This window comes from Ctenopharyngodon idella, chromosome 24, assembly GCF_019924925.1.
Source record: "Ctenopharyngodon idella isolate HZGC_01 chromosome 24, HZGC01, whole genome shotgun sequence".
In the NCBI taxonomy this organism is placed as follows: domain Eukaryota; kingdom Metazoa; phylum Chordata; class Actinopteri; order Cypriniformes; family Xenocyprididae; genus Ctenopharyngodon; species Ctenopharyngodon idella.
In genome coordinates this window covers 231238-252784 of record NC_067243.1, presented here as the reverse complement: position 1 = coordinate 252784, position 21547 = coordinate 231238, and the positions used below count along the sequence as shown (strand labels likewise).

The 21547-nt window shown below is 36.9% G+C and overlaps 2 protein-coding genes across 3 annotated transcripts in view; both read right to left on the bottom strand.

Annotated features, from left to right (window-relative positions):
- The window catches only part of LOC127506550 (uncharacterized), a 148008-nt gene that overhangs the window by 55523 nt on the left and 70938 nt on the right, over positions 1-21547 (bottom strand). The window contains exon 1 of one of the 2 annotated variants that reach the window (XM_051883136.1): positions 4960-5156. The exons of the other annotated variant lie outside the window; for it this stretch is intronic. The gene's annotated coding sequence lies outside the window, so the exon portion shown is untranslated. Of the gene's footprint in view, positions 1-4959; positions 5157-21547 lie in introns of those variants that run through there. 2 annotated transcript variants of the gene reach the window in all.
- On the bottom strand, positions 14046-18303 carry LOC127506553 (uncharacterized). The gene is made up of 7 exons (XM_051883144.1): positions 17809-18303; positions 17555-17727; positions 17202-17301; positions 16765-17094; positions 16511-16667; positions 15451-15578; positions 14046-15357 (listed from the first exon to the last, which is right to left on the bottom strand). Exons 4-7 carry the CDS (start codon positions 17050-17052, stop codon positions 15019-15021), a joined length of 912 nt encoding a protein of 303 aa, XP_051739104.1. The 5' UTR covers positions 17053-17094; positions 17202-17301; positions 17555-17727; positions 17809-18303; the 3' UTR covers positions 14046-15018.

The following is a 21547-nucleotide window of genomic DNA, read 5'->3' as shown; positions in this document are numbered from 1 at the left end:
GTTTATTTAATTCCTGTTTTTAAATGTAGTTTCATAAAACTATAAAACAATAAATTCAAAAAATCTTTTTTGAATGTATAAATAAATAGACAAATTTGAAACGGGTTATTTAATTCATTTTTTAAAACGTAGATCAATAAAACAATAAAAAGTACATTAGTAAATCATTTTAAATGCGCATTTAAATTGCTTTTTTTTAAAGAATTTGGCAAATGTTTTTTTCTCTCTATTTACAAATTGCTTTTCTTTGTCGGTTTGCCAAATGCTTTTCTTTATCCATTTGTCAATCGAGTGGTAAAATGCCATTGGACAGTACACATGTGGGAGCAACCAATCAACTTTCGCCTCAATTTGAAGAGCCAACCCTCTCTCACTTGTAACACTCACTGTCATTGGACAGTTAGAGATCAAAGCTTCATCCCGCTTTAATTTGGTTTTGTGGCGCCATTTTAATGTCTTGCGCGTGAGTTACTGTGCATAAAACATCATGCAAGTACCATGGCTGACATTGGGTCTGTGTACCTTCTGATAATTTGTTTTCTCGTTTTTGTCTTCTAAACAGAAAAACGAAGAAACCATTCATTTATCACATATTCGACCCTCCTCATGAGCATAAATAAACAAATCTCGAGTCGTTTTTTCATATTTTTATTTTCGTTTTCATCAGTGGCGCCTGCAGCTGTACGGCTGTACGCATGTGCGTACCATGAGAGGGCGCTAATTAATGCCTTTTTTTTTTTTTTTACATAATTTTTAAATTGATTATTAAAATCTATCTGCGTACACTCATGACATATTAAGAAAGCAAGAGAGAATGAGAATAAATAAAGGTGTGCGTTTGTGTGTTGTAAAGTCAAATGTGTGTATGTGCGTGCATGGGTGGACGGATATGGGTGTAAAGAAATCTGATTGGCTAGTTTAGTTTCGTTGTTTTTTCCACACATGAAAAATGACGTTACAGACGTTACAAATTGTTATTTCATAGTCTACCCTTAAACACGTAAATGAATGGCAAGAACGCATTAAAAGTTTCTGTTTCTGTTCTGTTTTCAGTTAAAAAGGTGTCATTTAAGCTTAAGCTTAAGCCTAAGTTAATAATTAATGACTTTTACAACAAAAGTGATTCAATCAAAAACTTTAGCTCGATAAACTTTATCTTAAAGCTGCTGTAAAGCCAAAACAAACCCTTTCTATTAATTTTCCTATTATCACTGTGAAGCTGCTCTGAAACAATCTGTATTGTAAGTAGCGCTATATAAATGAAGATGACTTGAATCGATTCTGCTCTGCGCTTCACTAGCTTATGCATTCTCTCTGCCAATAAATATAAATGAAAAATAAACAATCAACCATCATGTGAAACTCACTGACACTTCCAAAAATATCATGTAGTGTGACAAAATAATCTTAATATGGTAACAGATTAACAGTTAGACATTAATATAACAATAAAGTGTATGGAGTATCAAGCACATGGGCTGCGTCTGAAATCACATACTCTCTTCAGTAGACACTTATTTTGATCAATTACTTCACAACTGCCAAAAAAGTATGTTCTGTATAGTATGAGTGTGTATGAATGTAATCTGGACGTACTACATCTGCCATGTTGTCATTATCTTCAGTATTACTCAGAAGTCTTTCAAATATAATTAATTCGAAGTGATGGTGCTTTATGTAACGTTGTCTAGCGTACGATCCTGTTTGACATTTGTGCTGGCTACTGTTTACAGGCCACCAGGACACCATACAGACTTTATCAGAGAAACATTCAGACTGTGAATTCAGACATACTTCTGTTGTAACATACTGTTTTTGACCTACTATATAGAGAATGTGAAGAATGTTTTTGGATGCAGCCACAGTCTTAAAGGAAAGGTGTGTAGAAAATGTAAAAGACATGTGACTCTCTAGTGGTGAAGTATAGAAGAGCAATTAAAGGGATTGACTTTCCTACAGTAAATAATACAGATAATATTGTAGTGTAAAGTTTTGCAGGTACGAGCACCACTCACATTTTCTCCAGGGAAAAGCGTGCTGCTGTTGTGTCTATCAGAATATCATTATATTTTATGGAGCTATAGATAGCAATAACACGATGGAGGCCGAGGCCGAGGGCACTTACAACTCAACTTTCACTTTCCATGAGAGAGGTATACGCCATAACACAGCGCCATCTAAAGCATAAGACAACAATTGCAGGATAACCCAGTTTCTAACACTAAATACATAACATTTCCTCCCAACTTAAATCAAAAGTGATCATACACAACAAGGGGGTATTTCTTTTCTTAAATTCAACTTTAACCACAGTTTAGCATGCACGTCTTATTCAAACTACTGCATATGAATCTCTTCCTTTAACATACATACACATTAGGATGCTTGATAACGGTCAGGTGTCCAAGTAAGACGGTTAGGATGATGCTTAATAGCCTCTCACGTTTGTACAGTCCCCGAAGGTGGACGATGTAGGAGACAGGTCCCGTTCTGGACATCACCACTCCAGGTATCCATTTTTCTCTTTTTCTGTAGAACAAACCAGGATCCATGAATTCTCTCAACAAGAGTGTTCTTGGTGTTGTAACTGCTGAGCATCCTGGGACTGTCTCATGATTTTGGCGAGACTAGGTTTTAGAAGATCCAGCCGGGTTCTTAGCTTGCGATTGAGAAATATCATTGCAGGTGGCTCTTTTGTAGTAGCATGTGGAGTGTTTCTGTATGTTAACAGAAATCCATCAAGTCTCTGTTGGATTGGTGCTGATCCTGTGGAAGCTTTTAGAGTGTGTTTGAGTGTTTGGACAAACGCTCAGCTTGTCCATTACTAGAGGGGTGATAGGCCGCAGAACGGATATGTTGCACCCCATTTGCCTTCAGGAAAAGTGAAAACTCCTCAGCAAATAACTGTGGGGTGTTGTCACTGACAATGATATTAGGGACATCATAATGACTGAAATGCCCTCGTAAGACCTGAATGGTTTTGCTTGTGGTAGTACTGTCCATAATGGAAACTTCAGGCTATTTGGAGTGCGCATCAACTACAATCAAGCACATATGGCCTTCAAAGGGACCAGCAAAATCCATATTTATCCTTTCCCAAGGATGAGCTGGCCAAATCCATGGGTGAAGTGGTGCAGAACAGGGGGCACTTTGGATACGCTGACAAGACTGGCATGATTTGGACTGAGACTCGATCTGTCCATCAATACCTGGCCACCAAACGTAGCTATGGGCCAGATGTTTCACCCTTACCACCCCAGGATGGCTCATATGCAGATCAGTTAACACTCTGCTTTGATCTTTTCCGGTGATTTGTGTATTCCAGCTGCGTCGATGCAGTGACCCAGATACTCCAGTGACTGTCTGAAAAATTCACATTTTTCACGCTGCAATTTCAGACTATATTTCTCCAGTCTAGTGAGTACTTGGTCTAGTGTCTTGAGGTGTTCCTCATCATCTCGTCCTGTTACCGGTATGTCATCTAGATAGCAGTGAGTGTTTGGAATCCCCAAGAGAACTTGATCCATTGCTGAAATAATGCAGGGGCCGGGGCAATCCCAAAGGGTCAACGGTTATAGCAAAATAACCCTTTTTGAGTGGATATGATGAGTAATTTCCTCGACTCCTGTGCCACTGGCATCTGCAAGTAAGCACTTGACAATTCCAGCTTACTGAATAATTGTTAAAAAGATGTTAAAATGTTAAAAAGAATGTTTTGCTAATGTTCCCATTAAGTTATGAAAACATTATTTCTAAATATTCTCTGAACGTTAAAAACGTCCAGTTTTTTAAATGTTTTAAAAATGTTTTTTCTTGGTTGTGTGAATGTTAAGAGAACATTCCATTTTATCATTCTTCAAACATTATGCCAACGTCACTTTTAAATGTTCTTTTGATGTTCTGAAACAAGTAGCAACCTTTAAAAATCAAACAAAACTGTTTCAGAAAAAAAAAAACATCATATATAAATAAAGTTATTAAAGACCAGATTACTTTAAACAAATGTTCTATTAACGTTACTGGAAGATGTTTGTTCATAACTATGAGAGAATCTTGCCAAAACGTTCCCTGTTAGCTGAGAGTTTGTTTACAGTCAGAATCAGCTTTATTGCCAAGTGTTATTGCATAGGTTCACGTGTACTACAAGCGGTAACTAAATACATTTTTTGAATACAGAGATAGTATGTTAAAAGCACATTTTAGTTCATATTCATGGTGTCTCAAAATAACAGTTGAGTACACTTAGATGTTCTTAAGATTATCTTAAGAAGTACTAAAGAAGAATTTTTAGTATATTAAGTACAAAATTAGTGTGAGAAAATAGAGCACTTTAAGTACATTATAGAAGTGTACTTTTTTTCACCTGGGAAACAAGCAAGGGATATGTTTACTTAGTACATCATAATAAATAAATGAAGTTTCTGAAAGTTTGAATACACCATTGTTTGTGATCCTCCATCAGCAGCTGCAGTATCTCTCAGCTGTATCAGTGCATCACTGTGACGTCTGACTGACCGAGGTTTTTGTACCACTCTTTATCACTGTGTGAACACAACTTTACTGTTGATCCAGTGGTAACTCTGACAGTAATAATCTCCTGTATCTTCAGTCTGGACTCCACTGATGGTCAGAGTAAAATCACTGCCAGATCCACTGCCACTGAATCTAGATGGAGTTCCTGACTGAAGGCTTCTTATGTAATAAATGAGGAGTTTAGGAGCTTCTCCAGGTTTCTGCTGATACCAAGACACACAGTTACTACAGCCAGAAATTGGCTGACTGGTTTTACAGCTGATTGTAACTGTTTCTCCTTGTTTGATGGATTTTATTGTTGGATTCTGAGTCACTGTCACTTGTCCCCAGCTCTCTGAAATTAACATATTTTAGTCATTAATAGTTATTGGACTGTAAATGAGATGTGGTTGTTTATTTTGCAAGATATTTATACAAGATATTTACCCTGAATGCAGAGAGTCAGAGTCCAGATGAAGAAGGTGATTTTGTTCATTGTTGTTCTTTTGTCTTGTGTGATGATGAAGATTGTGTTCTGTTCTGCTCTCAGTCATGAAGTGTTAAACTCACAGCACTATAAACACTCTCAGAGCACTGAAGCATGTGTGACAATGCAAAGAAGTGGGCAGGATTTACAACAGCGTGTGCTGATAACAAACTAACAAACTCTCTACATATAAGATTTGGTATTTCAGTGGTCTACTTCAGACATTCTACTGACTGTAAGTAACTTTACAACTACATGTCAACTTATTCTACTTACCTGAACCCAAACCTAACAGTCTACTACAGTCTACTAATACACTAATGAGAGTTAGTTGACATGTAGTCGACAAGTCACTTATAGTTAGTAGAATATCAAAAGTGACCCTCGAAATAAAGCGCAACCTTAAAAAAGATTTTACAGATTATGTTGTTTGTAATAATTGTAAATATTGATTATTGTAAATATTTTTTAATTTTAATTATAAAATGTTTTTTTTATGTTTTGCAGACTGATAAGACACTAGTCTTTGACTTTATATAAACATCTGTCAGTGTGGATGAAGCATTTTCAGCTTTCAGTGCCGCTGTAGAAATAATCTATTCACTCTCATTCATGATTGATTTATATAAGGTGAATGTTTCTGATAATATGTGACCAAGATTGATGCTGCGTCCCAATTCGCCTACTTATATTATGCCCTAAAAGTATGTACTCTTTCTGTGAACAAAAAATACATACTTTAGCAAAAGAGTAGATAAGCTTTGGGACATACTATCACGTCATACAATTGCGTCTTTGCTTTCTGTCGCATCCTGTCACCGTAAACTGGCCTGTCAATCATCATACATCCTCCACATTTCATTCAGCTAATTTCCTACCGTATCAGAGAGAAATGCAGTAGCACGCTGATCTGCAGTCGCGGGTCTTTCATGTGGAGAACTCTCCTCATATTAATGCATAATGATGCATTTAAAAGTTAATGGCCAATCGGATCTTTATAAAAGTCCACATTGGTATTAGGTGAAATATAACACGGATAACATTAAATAAATATTTTCTATCAGGTTGAACTGATTATTAGCCACTCAAACCTCTCAGCGTCGGTCGCGCATATCCGGCATGTTTTGTAGTTTTTTAACACTTTTTACTCGTGTTTGTAGTTCTGAACTGAATCCTCATCCAAAGCGCAATGGGTTGTGGGCAATATTAGCCTTTATAGTGTGCACGGATCCACACTTCCAAAATCCACCGGAAATAGTAGACCATCCGGGGACTTTTGGCATACTCTTTCCAACATACTATGCTTTGGGACACACTTATTTTAATCTCACATACTATTTAGGATGGATAGTATGGACATTGGGACGCAGGGAAAGTGAGCAGCATTCAGCTGGTCATGTGATCTCAAAATGGTGGCCAACTTAAGGAAGAAAAATAAAAGATTTTTTTTAGGCCCCTAAAATGACTATAGTATCATGAAAGTCGATCATTTTAAACATATTTGTCAAACACAATAATTATTTCTTTGTGAGTACAGTTGTACTACATCTTTAAAAACATGTTAACAATGAGAAAAAGTTTTACTGTATTTAGAGTAAACAACAACAAAAAAGATACATAATGGTGTTTTGATGAAGGTTGACATGTTCATCAGGACTCATAATCAGGTCATGTGACACTAGATTAAACAATGTGCATATGAAATGTTCAGAATTATTGATTAATTTATTTGAAGCTGCAGGTTTTTCTGTGAATCATGATGATTGAGCTTCATATGAAGAACAGAAGATCATTATGAGAAACTCCACAACATCATCCATGATAAAAGAGGTCAAAGGTCACCTCAGAGGTCACAGATCATCAGATATATTTCTTTAAACTGTTATATCAGCACAAGACTAAAGAATGAATGAGAAATATAACATATAAAGTCAAACTGAATCATGTTTTAAATAAGATTAATAAACTCTTCAGCTGATCATGAAAATAATTACACTGTTTTTTCAACAACAAACATTTTGAATGAAAGTGTGTTTGTTGTTCTTTTTTGAGAAGCATTTAGTCCAAACTGAATGTTTGAGTGTTGAGAAGATCTGAGTTTCTTCTAATATCAGTGTGTTGAAGTGTTGTTTCTCTCTCTCTGCTGGAGTTTGTGTTCACTCGAGTGGAATAGAGGTTTTTTTACGACCGTTTCATTAGATTGTATCACTGTGGTACACATTCGGTGGAGGAACTAAACTGGTGCTCGGTAAGTCCTTTTAATTAACAATTAAAAAAAAAAAAAAACAATACAATTTAGATTTCAGAAAGTGTTTTACAGTTGAAACAAAAACATTTTTTTTAATAATAATATTGTGGTGAAACTTTACTTGAAGCATTTATGTATAATGTGTTATGAAGGTGTCCATAAATAATGCCTTTTCATAAATAATTGTAACCAAAATTAAAAGCCATTATATTGACAAATTCAATGTTACATCTGAAATTGGTTGTTTGCAATTTGTTTTACCCCATTATACTTTCTAAAGGTGTAACAGTGAATAGATGATATTATAATGTGTTATAACTTAATGCTTAATGAATTATTCATGAGATCATACATGCAGTATAATGTGTATAATGATGCTTAATTAATGCATTAAAAATACTTTTATAATTCATTGTGTATAAAGGCTTTAAGTAAAGTCTTACTGATATTGTTTTGTAATTATTAAATCTAAAACAATGATATTATCATGTTTATTCATTCAGAAGAACAACATTATTCCTTTAAAAAAAAAATCTAAATATTTTTCCATAATGTGTCTCACTATGAGTTTAATCAGTTTATTACTAGTTTAATTTTCCTTCATTTATTTCTACACTGTGTTCATATAGTTCATCTTTTATTGTACATATCATGTGGGGAAAAAAGAGATTTGGCATCAGATTGTAAATGTTGATATTTTCTGTAGTTCAGTCAATGAAACTGAATCTCTTTTGCTCATGTTGTGCTTGTTATTCAGTGTTTTTTAATACAAACAAAATATATGTATGATTCAGTTGTTTTAATTCTGTTTGAAATTGAGTTACATTTTGAGCTGAATATCTCAAGTAAAATTTAAGAACTTTATGTTCAGAGTTTAAAACTGCTGGAATTAAATCAGTCAGTGTCTCAATATATTGAGTTTCATGTCTGAGGTTTGATTCTAAATTCTAAACAGCGACATGATATTTACAACCAACGATTGTGTGATGAAGACGAGCCCACCAGCTCGCCTTCGGGGAGGAAACGTGAGTCCGTGAGGGGATGTAAAAAAAAGGATGGCTCACTCGCAGAAGCACTTTTGTGCAAAGTGCAGTTTATTTACAGTGCCAAAAAGTTAGTCCACAGTGAAGAATATATACAAGTGTCCACAAAAATGACAAAAAAAACAAAAAACCAACAAAAAGGGAAAATAAACCAGAAAATAATCCAACGATATATACAAGCAATAAACAGGTATCCACAATATACAAAAGGGTTAGGGTTTGGGGTTTGCTCGAGGCACCACAGTAGCACTCTTGCGTCGACTTGGTAAACAAGTACTGTCTTTTGGTTTGGCCCAGCTTATATAGGCCAAACCCCGCCCCTTTTTGGGCCACCCCATCTTTGGGTACATATAACATTTAATACAGATCCAAAATACTTCATCTATTTAATATTCAATATAACAACCAACAATTATCAATTCCTAAATATATATATATATATATATATATATATATATATATATATATATATATATATATATATATTACTAATAAACACATAATCCATTCACACATAATACACTTAACACATAATCTGGACATTTAAATACCCAGTCAAACACCCATTCACAGTAGACAATGGTTTCGTCAGCTTCCGGTTGCGCCGCGCCGGCGCGACCAGGCCGTGACGTCATAAGCGGCCGTCGCTCGATCGTTCGGTTTGGCCAGCGCAGCGTTTCCCACCAGAAGACTGACTACGCCCACATCGACAAACAGCACAGAGATGAAACAAGACGACAAGTGCAGTTTAGGTGTATGAAATGACCGGGAAATGAATATGGAATGGATGGCGGGAAGAGAGTGGAGAAATGGGAGAATGTCCATGTGCTATCGGGATAGCGTGTGCACCCGCTACTACGATAGCGGCAACGGCCGGGAGGAACGATACAGAGAATGAATGAGGTAAGTATGCAGGGGTATGTGTGTGTGTGTGTGTGTGTGTGTGTGTGTGTGCGTGCACGCCAGTGCTGCTTCCCCAGCGGTGGCAGCTAATGTGACTTTATCACAGATTGTAACCCTACAACATTTTTCACAATCGATCAAAATGGGCAAGTATTATTTTAATGGCATACTTACTTGCGAACGTCCACTGAATGTCCAATGTAGTGTACAAAGTTATTGTAGCCTATGCGGAAGTCCGAATGTGCGAATATAAAACCGAATTTACCCAAAGGATTCCCAGCCTGTTCTTGTGTTGCATCTCTATTGAGACATCACAGTATTCAGAACGTGGCATCAATGCAGTTCCTCCTGTACATAGCTGCAAGAAAATGGAGCAGAGCTGGCACAGACCTTGAGTGGATTGAGATCTGGGGAATTTGGAGGCCAAATCAACACCTCAAACTCATTGTTGACAGGGGTCAGCATGGGCACCCTGACTGGTCTGCAGCTATGCAGCCCCATACGTGTGTATTCTGACACCTTTCTGTCAGAACCAGCATTAACTTCTTGAGCGATTTGAGCTACAGAAGCTCGTCTGTTGGATCGAACCACACGGGCCAGCCTTCGCTCCCCACGTGCATCAATGAGCCTTGGCCCCCCATGACCCTGTCGCCGGTTCACCACTGTTCCTTCCTTGAACCACTTTTGATAGACACTGACCACTGCAGACCGGGAACACCCCACAAGAGCTGCAGTTTTGGAGATGCTCTGACCAGGTCTTCTAGCCATCACAATTTGGCCCTTGTTAAACTTACAAACTTATGCTTGCTTCTAACACATCAACTTTGAGGACAAAATGTTCACTTGCTGCCTAATATAACAGGTGCCGTGATGAAGAGATGATCAGTGTTATTCACTTCACCTGTCAGTGTGTGTGTGTTCCACAATTAATGTAGCAAAATTCAACTTGGATTTGAAAATGCATTCTGAGCCGATCACGTCCCTGCCCCGGCCTGTCAATCATTGTGTCAAGGCGGGGCCAGGTGTTGGAAACATGGCGGCAGCAGAGATATGAAGAGCGAGGCATTTACAGGCAGCAAGAACAGAGAAATGTCAGTGTTCCTGAAGATCATGTGCTTCCGTCAGTCATAGAACCAGGGCTCGATTTGAGGAGGGATGGCATCCCCTTGTTGAAAAAAATGACAAAAAGCATCCCCTCTGTAAAGCCACCATCCCCTTTAGATTAACAATGTTTTGTTTAATGTACTTATGCAATATTAAAATTCTCTGTATGATAATTAACAAACTGTAAATAACAGCGATTGACCAATCAGAACTCAGTATTGTAACGCTCATGCCAGAGCTCTGATTCAAGGGAGCTTTTGTCATTTTTCATGCTTGTTCAAAAGAATCAGGAGAACGGTTCGAGCGCATCTTTTAATGTTCTTTAAAAAGAAAAGAACAGAAGGTATAATATTACTTTGATTAATGTTTTAAGAACATTCCCCTGACACATTACAACCAATAACGAACATAGCTAAAGTGATGCCGTAAGGGATCGCTGTCAAGGTGAATTATTGACAGTGAATGTCATCACCGAGGTAATAATGCACACATGCATGTTATAGCTACATGCATTTGTGTTTATTTATTTTATGTAAGAAAAAAAAAAAACTATGGGCTTTGTTCATACTCTGCTGTTTAAAACTGCATGAACCATCCATTCAAGACACAACTAACAAAGTCTGTACCACTGATTGTTCGATATAAGAACTCAAGAACTCCAGAGTTCAGAAAATTGAATTATTTTTGTCCAAACTATCCAATGTTAGAGCTCTGGAGCACTGAAAAGTGTGAGGCTCAAAAATAAGTGTCATTTTGAACTCATTCATAGAGTTATTTTTATTAAAAATATATGTTGACAATGATTAAAAACTTCAGTGCCCTCCAAAGGCACCATTTTAGGTATATAAAGGGATGGATTGTGGTGGTCACTCATCCAATACTACAATGATATAAATCATTTAATGAATAATGCCTATTTTTCTACTCTTTAAACCAATAAATAAAAGTGTTTAAGGTACAGTAGCACCAACTATATTACTGTAACTCTATAACTGTATAACTCTACCCAAAAATAACTCTGATGTTTAAACCCTCTTTCACACACTGGAAATCACCCCACCCAGACTGTCTCTAATGCTCCTAAAATTCACTCTGGTGATGTTTAAATTTCTCTCTTCTCTATTTTAGAAACATTTTGGACAGCTACACAGAGTAGGGTCATTCTTCTGGGTCACAGCAATGAATTACATAGGCCTATTTATTTTTTAATTTTTTACTTCTCAGCTGCTAATGTTTTTCAACACTGTGCAAAAGCTTTTGCATTATCATGCCTCAAATCTCCAGTTCCAGCACATCCCAAAGGCGCTCTACTGGACTGAGATCTGTGACTGTGGAGCTCATTTGAGTTTAGTGAACTCATTGTCATGTTCAAGAACCCAATTTGAGATGATTTGAGCTTTGTGACATGGTGTGTTATCCTGCTGGAAGTAGCCATCAGAAGATGGTACAATGTGCTCATAAAGGGATGGACATGGTCATCATCAACACTCAGGTACACTCTTAAAACAAATGTGTTATTTTTAACACATGTTCTGAGTGTGCTCAGGGACAACACATGTTGAGTTAAATTCAACACACAAAACGTGTTATAAAATGTAACACATAAATGTGCAGCTTAAGTAAACACATTGATGTGTTTTTTTTTTATGTATTTAACACAACTGTGTGTTACTAAGAAATTGTTTAATATGTGTTAATATAAAATTTATTACAAATGTTAGAACAATAAACAATTTGTGTACATTAATTATGAAATCTCACAGGAAACAATTACTGCTCACATACTGTTTATTTGTTTTCCTTTTTAACATGGAATTAATGCATTCAAATGTTACTGACTATAAACTTGTGAAATAAGCATTTCAACACATCATACATTATAAAAACCATTCATCAAATATTATAAAACTCATATCTGTTAAGCAGTCAAATAAAACGTCAAATATGTATGAAACAGTTTCCAATAAAACGTCAAATATGTATGAAACAGTTTCCAACATATAAAGTACCACATTTTCTGAACTTATTCTCAAGTGTACCAACATTTCATTTTCATACAGAAAAAATACATTTAATTAACCTAAAAACTGTATTCAAAGAAATAACCATTACACAAATACTGTTTATGTATTCACCTATAGGTGATCATGTTAACAAAACAATTCATTGTCAAATCTGGTCAAAACACAATGTGTTTAACAGTTTCAACCACCAACATGTTTAAAACAAAATTTTGTATTTAGGAGTTACATATTGCTGATCACAAAATGATACAATATTTAAAGGTCTGTAATCTATTAAGTCACCAGGCAGCTTTGCCATGTCAAAATCTTTGGTTCTGATGACATTGAAGGAAAAAAGGTGTTCATCAAAATATTTAACTCTTAAAACTCTCAGGAACATAAGTGCACATTCTCTTTCACTTTGGGGAATAATGTGTATAACTTCACCAAATAATGGTTCTCCCCTTTCATCTGCTTTTAAAGTCAGAACGCATCCTGTCCTGTATGTTGTCCCCAAAAAACTGATAGTATTAGCCACATGGACTGAACTGGTATAAGTGAGAGTCTCAAAATGAGAGTCTGTCTTAAGTTTGTCAAGCAATTTGTCACCTTTATACAAAGATGCAATCACAACTGGGAAAGCATTTGGCACAGTCATTTCAAAATTGAGTGGTGAGCTCAATTTCCAGTGGTACATTTGCTGAATCTGATGTTTATGAGCCAGCGTTTTTGAAATATTTCGAAAGTTGCATACTACTTGGGCATGTCGCTTAAGAGGGTGATGTTTGGCTTCAAACCTCATACACCACAACTTGGAAAGAGGTCCAAATAAAGTCATAATACTTGAATAATGTGTCATATAATGATGTTTAGGAATTAGATTCCTACCAGGATAAAGAAGCTTGAATTGTGTATGGTGATCTATTATTAGTTGTTTAAGATAAGCTGCAAGCCCTTTTGACACAACAGGTGCAAAAATGATGTCACATATTTCACGCAACAACAGGAAAAGATGCCAATGTGGGCTCTTTGGATCAATTAAATCACCCAACAGAAAAGGCAAGACTAGTAGTAAACACCACATCTGTGATGCAGTCTGCTTAATAGCATTTTCAGATGTCCTAAGATTTATAATTGCACTAGGTTTATTTTTTTGATTTTCATAGCCATAGTCAAACGCTGCTATTCTTTCATTTAATAGTTCCAGAGAAAAACATTTCTCCTCATAAATGAAATGCCGCAGCATCAATTTCACCTCAAGAGGTGCGACTCCTTCAAGCACATCATGCATGATGTCCACGCCAATATTCTCAGTGACATGAAAATACTGTAGGCTATTTAGGCATGAGTTATGCTTGACACCGGTTGCACTTGCATCATTGAGTTGTACATGGTATGCATAGTTTTCCCTTGTACGTCTCTCTGTGTTATTTTCATCAAAAATATATTGAGAACTTGATTTGTCAATTAAACAAAATTGACAAAATCTGTTTGCAGAGAAACTTTCCACATAGCCACAGAGTGAGTGACAGGCAAGATTGTCTGCTGTAAACAAACAAAGCGTTCCATAAAGTAATTGATATTTATCATGTATTTTGACCTCTATACCATTCTGCTCAATCTCTTTTAAGTCTGTTAAAAGCGGTTCCAGAATTCTGTCAAAACCATAAATGTCTTTATCAACAGAATTAAATAAAAGACATAAATGAATATTGGAAAGTACAGAATTGTAATCTGAAGGCACATTTCTTAATGCAAAGTAAACAGCCCCCATTTTATGAATCTTTGTTTTTGATCCAAGAGGATTTGTTGTTTCCAAGTCATCGAGGTATAACTGAATTTGTAATGCATTGGGATGGTTTCGGTAAAGAGGATGTTTAGAATAATGAACACCATCACAATAATCATGCATTTTTCCCTGTCCACCACAAGACTGCATATACATATTTTGCATTTTGTCACAGCTAAATAGAAATTTAATTGTGTTAATTATTGAGATGTACTGACATGTGACAGGCACTAACACCTGGCTTTTTTTCCCATTCTTTTTAACACAATCTAATCTGTGTCCAAGAAACACTTCTGTTGGTTTCTCAAAGGAAAAATTATCAGAAAAGTACTTAATTAGTTTAAATGGTGTATCTATGTCACTAAACATGTTTCTAGTACTCTCAAAATCTTTCATAAGTGTTTGAACTTCAGTACTATCTAGCGGAACTGCCAAGTTCTTTAGTAAAGTATTAGTCTTTTCTTGCAAATGACCTAAGGCATGATCAATGACTTCTTTTGTGCAGGTTATACTTTTTTGAACATCAGTATAAGTTACATTAGCAGAGGCATACATGCGGGCAGCAAAAACAGCAGCACAATCTGTTAGGCTTAAACTGCTCTGAGGAACTGGTTCTGTTTCAGACATTTGGACATCATCTTCAAAATTACTTATTCTGCTTTCATCAATTTGATTTGCTATATCTATGTTTTCAGTGCATCCTGACTCTACTGAAGGGCATGAATTCATGTTACAATGATCTCTGCTAAGATGTTTTAAAAATGAATTGAAATTATGATACGTTCTGGGGCAACCATTTTGACTACAAATTAAAGTTAGGTTGTGACTGTCGGAGAGTGCATGTACCTCCCTTAAATGCCAAATTAACTGCTTTGTTTCAACAGAAACTTTTTGAAGACACTTTGGACAGGTATACATGCTTATTTCAATTAGGGACGGGACTGCAATTTTGCAATCAATTCCATGACCTTTGAACGTTTGCAAGAGGACTGGGTCAAAGGTAGGTCATATATATACTCAAAAAATGAAAAAACAGAGGACAGTTGGCATGGATACTGAAGATTGCACAGCCAGAAGAATTTGAAAAGTCTGTCTACAGCACAGGTCAGGCTTTCAACATCAAGTGGAAGGGCAAAAGAATCATTCTTTGCCACAATTACATACTGCGCTCCATGTTCTAGAGAACCGATGGAAACCAACTGTGGCTGAGCTGACTTCAGGGACCCTTTCATGGATTCACTGAGCAAGGAGGTCACGTTGGTACCAGCCTACAGAAATGAAACAATGAAAAGCATCAGAAAATGTTGCTGCATGAGAAACAATGTTGTTTATCACAAGCTAACACAGTAAAAAAAGCATACCGGCACTTGCTCTAACAGGTATGAGACTGCAGAGTTCACACAGCATTTACTGCCAGCAACACTTCTCCCAGATGCCGTGGGTGGAAGAAGATGAATGAGGATCTTCAACATAGTGTAGCACAGCTCATCTTGATGAAGTGAAGATGTAGGTCACATGCAAAAGAAGAATTTAAAACAAAATTTATTTTATCATGAATTGCTACGGTAGTCGGTGTTACCGGTGTTACCTGTGTTTAGTCGCAACACCGGTTTCAATCACTTGCCCACCGCGGCACCAAGGTTAATTTTTTTTTTTCCACTTTAACGCGTTAAAAATATTTGCATTTAATGCAATTAACGTAGTATCCGTTTTCTGTATTATATGATCAAGCTCTTATTCATGCTAATGCTTTTAAACCATTCAAGCGCGACAAGGCAAAAGAGAACGTGCTGCCTTGTGAATGTTCTGCCTATGTGACACGCACACACGCACGCACGCACACAACGCGCGCCAGTATTGAGTTCTCTTCTGCTCTTAACGAACCATAACACACACAAATTATGCCAAAATGTCCATTGTGGCGAGTGTTTTTCAGTAAGAGTAACCCACCATTCAAGCAATTGCCGTTAATTTGAAAGTGAAAGTCGGCCTTTCCGTAACAAAACATCGAAAGCTCAGCCAAACAGCTGATCATAGCTGTACAGGGCGGGTTTTTATTTTTCATGTCAAAAACATTCCTCGTCGCAGAGAGCGCAGTCCATGGTTGCATAGCAATGACAGACGCCACGGTAGCGCAAGCGCTTTGGAAACTAGGAGAAAACGACGTGGCCGCGCTTTCCACACATTTTTAGATAAAAAGACGCGGTTAAAAAAAAAAAAAAAAAAAAGGGGTAGAGGCCCCACCCCCCGGTGACACCGGTATTACCGGTGTTGTCACATGTCGATAAACCGGTGGGAAAATTTTCTCACCGTCACATCCATATCATGAATTGAACATTAAAATTCACATTTAGTTTTATCATTTAAACTAGGTTTAGAAATGTGTGCGCATGCAACAGACATTGAGGCAGAAAATCATACCATCTTGCTGATTGTCGGCTTTCTCCAGCAAGTGTTGTATGTCATTTTTCTTCTCCAAGGATGCTATTTCCTTGAGCTTTGGAATTATGCTCCCTTCCCATTTCCGGATAAAAAAGTCTTCTTTGCCATCTGTGAGTTTGGAAAATTCAATGTCCATCTTCAATACAAAAAAACAGAAACAAAGAAATATTAATATTACAATTATGAAATATAAGTTTGTGTAAAGTTCTCTCTTAGTTGAGCATGTCTATTACCAAGGTGGGCATGTCAAGAAATCTGGGATATTCCTTGAAGATTTCAGCAACAGTTGGGGATTGTGTTGTTATCCATCTCCTTCGGTAACTGAAGGTTTGTTCAACTGCACTCTTTATTGATGATGAATTCTCTGGTGACGGTCGCATCCTTTTTATCAGGGTCAACCACTCACTAGGCACAGTTTCATCTTGACTCAGCAAAGAAGGTTGCAGTGTACAATGACGACGTTTCAAACTGTACATCCGCTGGTTCTGTTGAAGCTTCCGTCTGATGTTCCGCAGTCTCATTTCTATAAAGCCACTGTGTGATGGCCCATCAAAAAAATGCTCCTGACATGAGTAATGCAAAAATAGAATTAAGTTGGAGTCAAATATACTTGAGCAGTTTATATTCACATTGCTAAGTAATTTATTTTATAATGTGAAAACATCCTTACATGTCCCTCATTTTCACCAAAGGGCACTTGAATCCTTAACGAGGGGAACAATGACACAATCTCCTTAGCTAGTGCCAGCTTTTCTGTACCAGATGGATAGCTGAAAAAAAAAATTAAATAAAAGTTGCAGAATTGGCTCTAACACAAACATTGACAAACATAAAAATGTATGACACTATATATATAAAAAACACTGGTACTTTAGACTGTTAAAGTTATTTATTGAATTAACCTTATTACTGTTCTATTTATAACTGTTTTATTAAATGTTTTATTTAAATACAATGTAATTTAAATTTAATTTAATTTAAACAAATACACCTAACATCTTATAAACAACCACATATACTCACAATCCATGTTTCTCAACGAGGTCACTGACAGCAACTTTAACAAGAAACTTTCTAGAGGAAATAGAAAGTGTCTTTGTCTCTTCGTGTTCTCTCAGGATTGTAGGGGCTTTTTCTTCAAGCAGTGTTAGCAATCTAGTTGTGGTGCCAGTCTGAGTTACATCTGTTGAATGACACTAAGAAATGACAAAAACATTTATCTAAATGTTTACTTTGACCACTAGTAATATAGAGAGTGAAATACATTAATGGTTTACCTGTAATGGTTGAACACTTCCTTCTAATAAATCCTGGGTGTTGCTTGCAATATAATGTATTTGAAATTTGTCAAGCTCCCGCACTCCGGCATTCACATCAGTGTCAATGAATTCTTGAAAATCTGTGTCAAATCTCAGTATTCGATCAAGAGATACTTGTTGAGACAGCTAAGTTTTGGCTGAGGCTATCAGTTCTCCGACACTTCCAACTGTGAATAGTTTTCTCCATATTTCCTTTCCGTCTATGAAGACAGTTGCAAGCACTCTGTGTAAAATTGTTAGAGTAACTGTAATTTGTTCCTCGACATCCATCATCTAAAAAAAAGAAAAAAAAAGTATCCATATATACACCTCACAATGAGAAAACTAACAGTGTATAACAATAAAAATGTACATTTTAAATAGTCAGTGACTCGTCAGGCAACGTAGCACAAAATGGCGCGCAAGGTAGATTACGGTGTTTGTGTTGTTGAATATGAAACATTCCAATTGTGAAGGGACGGTAAGGTTAATGAGTTCATACTCAACGTTCAATACAAATATGTCTTTCACTTAAAATGTATTATTAACAATTCTGCCAACACAGCTATACAAAAAACGCGCCAAATGCACTAACGTTAGCTAGCGGGCCGTGTATTTGAATTGGGGTACAAAACATGGAGACAACATAATAAAAAATACAACAACAACTTCTTGGACAGCTAACACAAAACAATCTTAAGCAAGGTGGGGAAAAAAGTTACTATTATAGAAGTATTTTAATTATTTTCACTCACCTGAGGCAGAAAGCCGCATTATCTAACATGGCTGACGGAGCGACAGTTGAAAAAGAACGTCACTGCGCACAGTGCGCAGGCGCGCCATGCACGCAGAAGCTCACAGCATGCCGAAATCCAGTATTTTCACCCCGCGTGCCCAAATTCTTATTTTATATTGGCAACATGATAAACTACATACATACAGTAAATATCGATATAAGCAAAAAAAAAACAAAAAAAAAAACATTTTATTTATATGTACTGCTTAAACGTGTTTAACACAATCAGTTAAGCACAATATTTACACACAATGTGTCTGTAGTAACACAAAATGTGTTACGAATTGTTTAACACATATTTTGTGTAAATTTTTAACACATCATTTTTAAGAGTGTAGGCTGTGGTGTTTGAATGATGCTCAATTGGTACTAAAGGCCCAAACTGTGTCAAGAAATATCCTCCACACCATCACACCACCAGCACCTGTTCACTTCAGAGCAAAGTGCAGATGTGAAAGTTGTGTTAAGACATCACCAGAGTTATTTTTGGGAACAAAAATTATTATTATTATTATAAATAACACTCAGCATCCAGATGGACTACACATCGTTTTATTAATATAATTGATGCATAAACAATAATCAGAATGATAAAAAGAGAAAAACATACAACCATACTGACAGAGCAAGCAATAATCTCAAACAGCTTTTCTAAAATTATTTCTATGAGTAAAGGAACTTGTTGTAATAAAGCACCGCTCACTCGCTCACGATAAGGTGCACGAGCGCCAGGCACGTTCTCTACGAGTCGTCCTAACCATAAATTTATTTATGCTTCTAATAACGTACTGGTTCTATCACTGACGGACACGCATAATCGTCAGGGACACTGACATTTCTCTGTTCTTGCTCTACTTCATCTGTCTGTAAATGCTACTCTGTCATATGTCAGCCTATCAACATTCAACATTCATCGAGCTGTCGCGGCAATGAGAGAGAAATCCCGTTCAATTTCAGAAGCATGCAGGCCCTCTTTTCACGGATTCTGTTTGTTTTCCTATTTAGTTCAGTATCAAAGGGACTCAAAGACACGGCAGCAATCTTCACCATTCTCACGGGATCAGTACAGATCAGCCATTTCATCTCAGTGATAAGCATTTTCATCGTTTTTGCCTTTGATGTCGATTAAGTGTAAAATCGTAGGCTACTCTTTTGCTCTCTTTACACATAAGCAGTATTATGCAATCGCACGTTTTGTTAGAGACAGAGTGAGTTGTTCAACGAGAGCGCTCGTCGTGCTCGTTCGCATTGTAACTTTTAGCACGTTAATGATCCACATGAAAGAATGGCGTACAATAATCGGCTCTATCGTTGCAAGGCTCGGGGAAACCCCAATCATGGTTTAACCTTAAAGACACACACACACACACACCCAGATCATCGTCAGGAAAGGAATAATTTAAATGTTAAATAACACTGCTTAGTCTTCACATAAAATGCATAGCCTAATTAATCTGTGCCAAGGCACAATCTCGGTGTGAAATCACGGGCGCGATTCCAAACAAGAGACTGATATCAGTGCCATGTGAGTCCCAGGGGTTAGCTAAAGGAATGAGGACGATTCATTCTACTGAAATACTTGCAAGCGCTGAAATACTACTCATACAGGTCAGTATTTGACAAATCAAAATTGTGATGTAACGCAAGGCTGGTCTAATATCATACTATCATTGTAAAATGCTTTTGAGCATTTAAAGTTGTAATGCCATTCTATGTTTTAGTCTGTTGACTGTAGCTAGATTATATTATAATATACTGATGATATTCTTACATACATTGTGTTGAGCTTCATAACATTAATTCACTTGTGTACTTTTGCTTCCTTTCTATTAACGTGCAAGAGCGGCATCTCTGTCAAATCAAAGTTCATCGCAAAGCATTCGCCATCTTGGATACGCCACGCTGTTATTGATCCTCCCTCCAATTCCCTTTTATTCCAAAGTTGCTTGTCATGCTCCATAATGTTAGATAAACAACAGCCTGCCGCTACACATCATACAGCTGTTAATGTCTGTTTTCATGGCATTGAATAACAATGCTTGCGTCGATATTCTTTTGCAAAGGTTTGCTAGCTTTTGCAGAATTTCAATAGCTAGCTAAGGTTAGATAGTAGAGCGTTATCAAGCGTTTTCCCTTCTTCAATGGCATTGTACTTTGTGGTTCCCAGTCTTTATCTGTTTATATTTAGTATTCTTGTACTTATCCGTCATGCTGTCTGGTTAATTTTCTTTTGGGGGTTCTCTTGGCAGGTCTGACGTCTAGATGGAGTCCTGTCGGCTAAGTTCTATCAAGCCATTAGTGGGAGTTACACCCAAGCATTTGAATTTCAGTACTTGTGCTTTTAACGAGTCTTTCCTTTAAACACTATATACCTTCTATTTATTTAACCAAAATATCTGCCTTCCATTTACAATGCAGTGGTTTAGAATTCTCCTAACAGCAGATGGAGAGGACTGCTGTGTTCCAACTCAATCCTCATCATTAATCAGGTACTTTTTATGCAAATACTGGTGGTGGTATGTTTTATCTCATTCAAGGCTGTCGTGTTTATGTGGCCTAACGTGGCCGTTGTCTCCGTAGTATTGTTGTCTTACCCTCTTGGTCTTTTCTCTTTTTCTTGTCTTCCTCTCCATGTCTTATGTTGTGCTCTTACAGCTTTCACCATTTCCTCACACCATGGCAAAGTGGCTCTCTTCCACTGATAAGCATTATGGTCTTTTCATGTTTAATTAATTTTTTATCTCTGTAATAGGAACTGCAAGATTCACCACTGGTGGGTATATATTTCCTCCTACAGTTCTTGGGGGTGGGGGGGTAGGCTCCATCCGGTGGGATAATTCTCCTTCATTTTTGGGGGTCGGCTACGCCCCTGCCTTCATCTGCAGGCAGGATACGCAGAGTCCGCAACCCTTTAAGATGTGA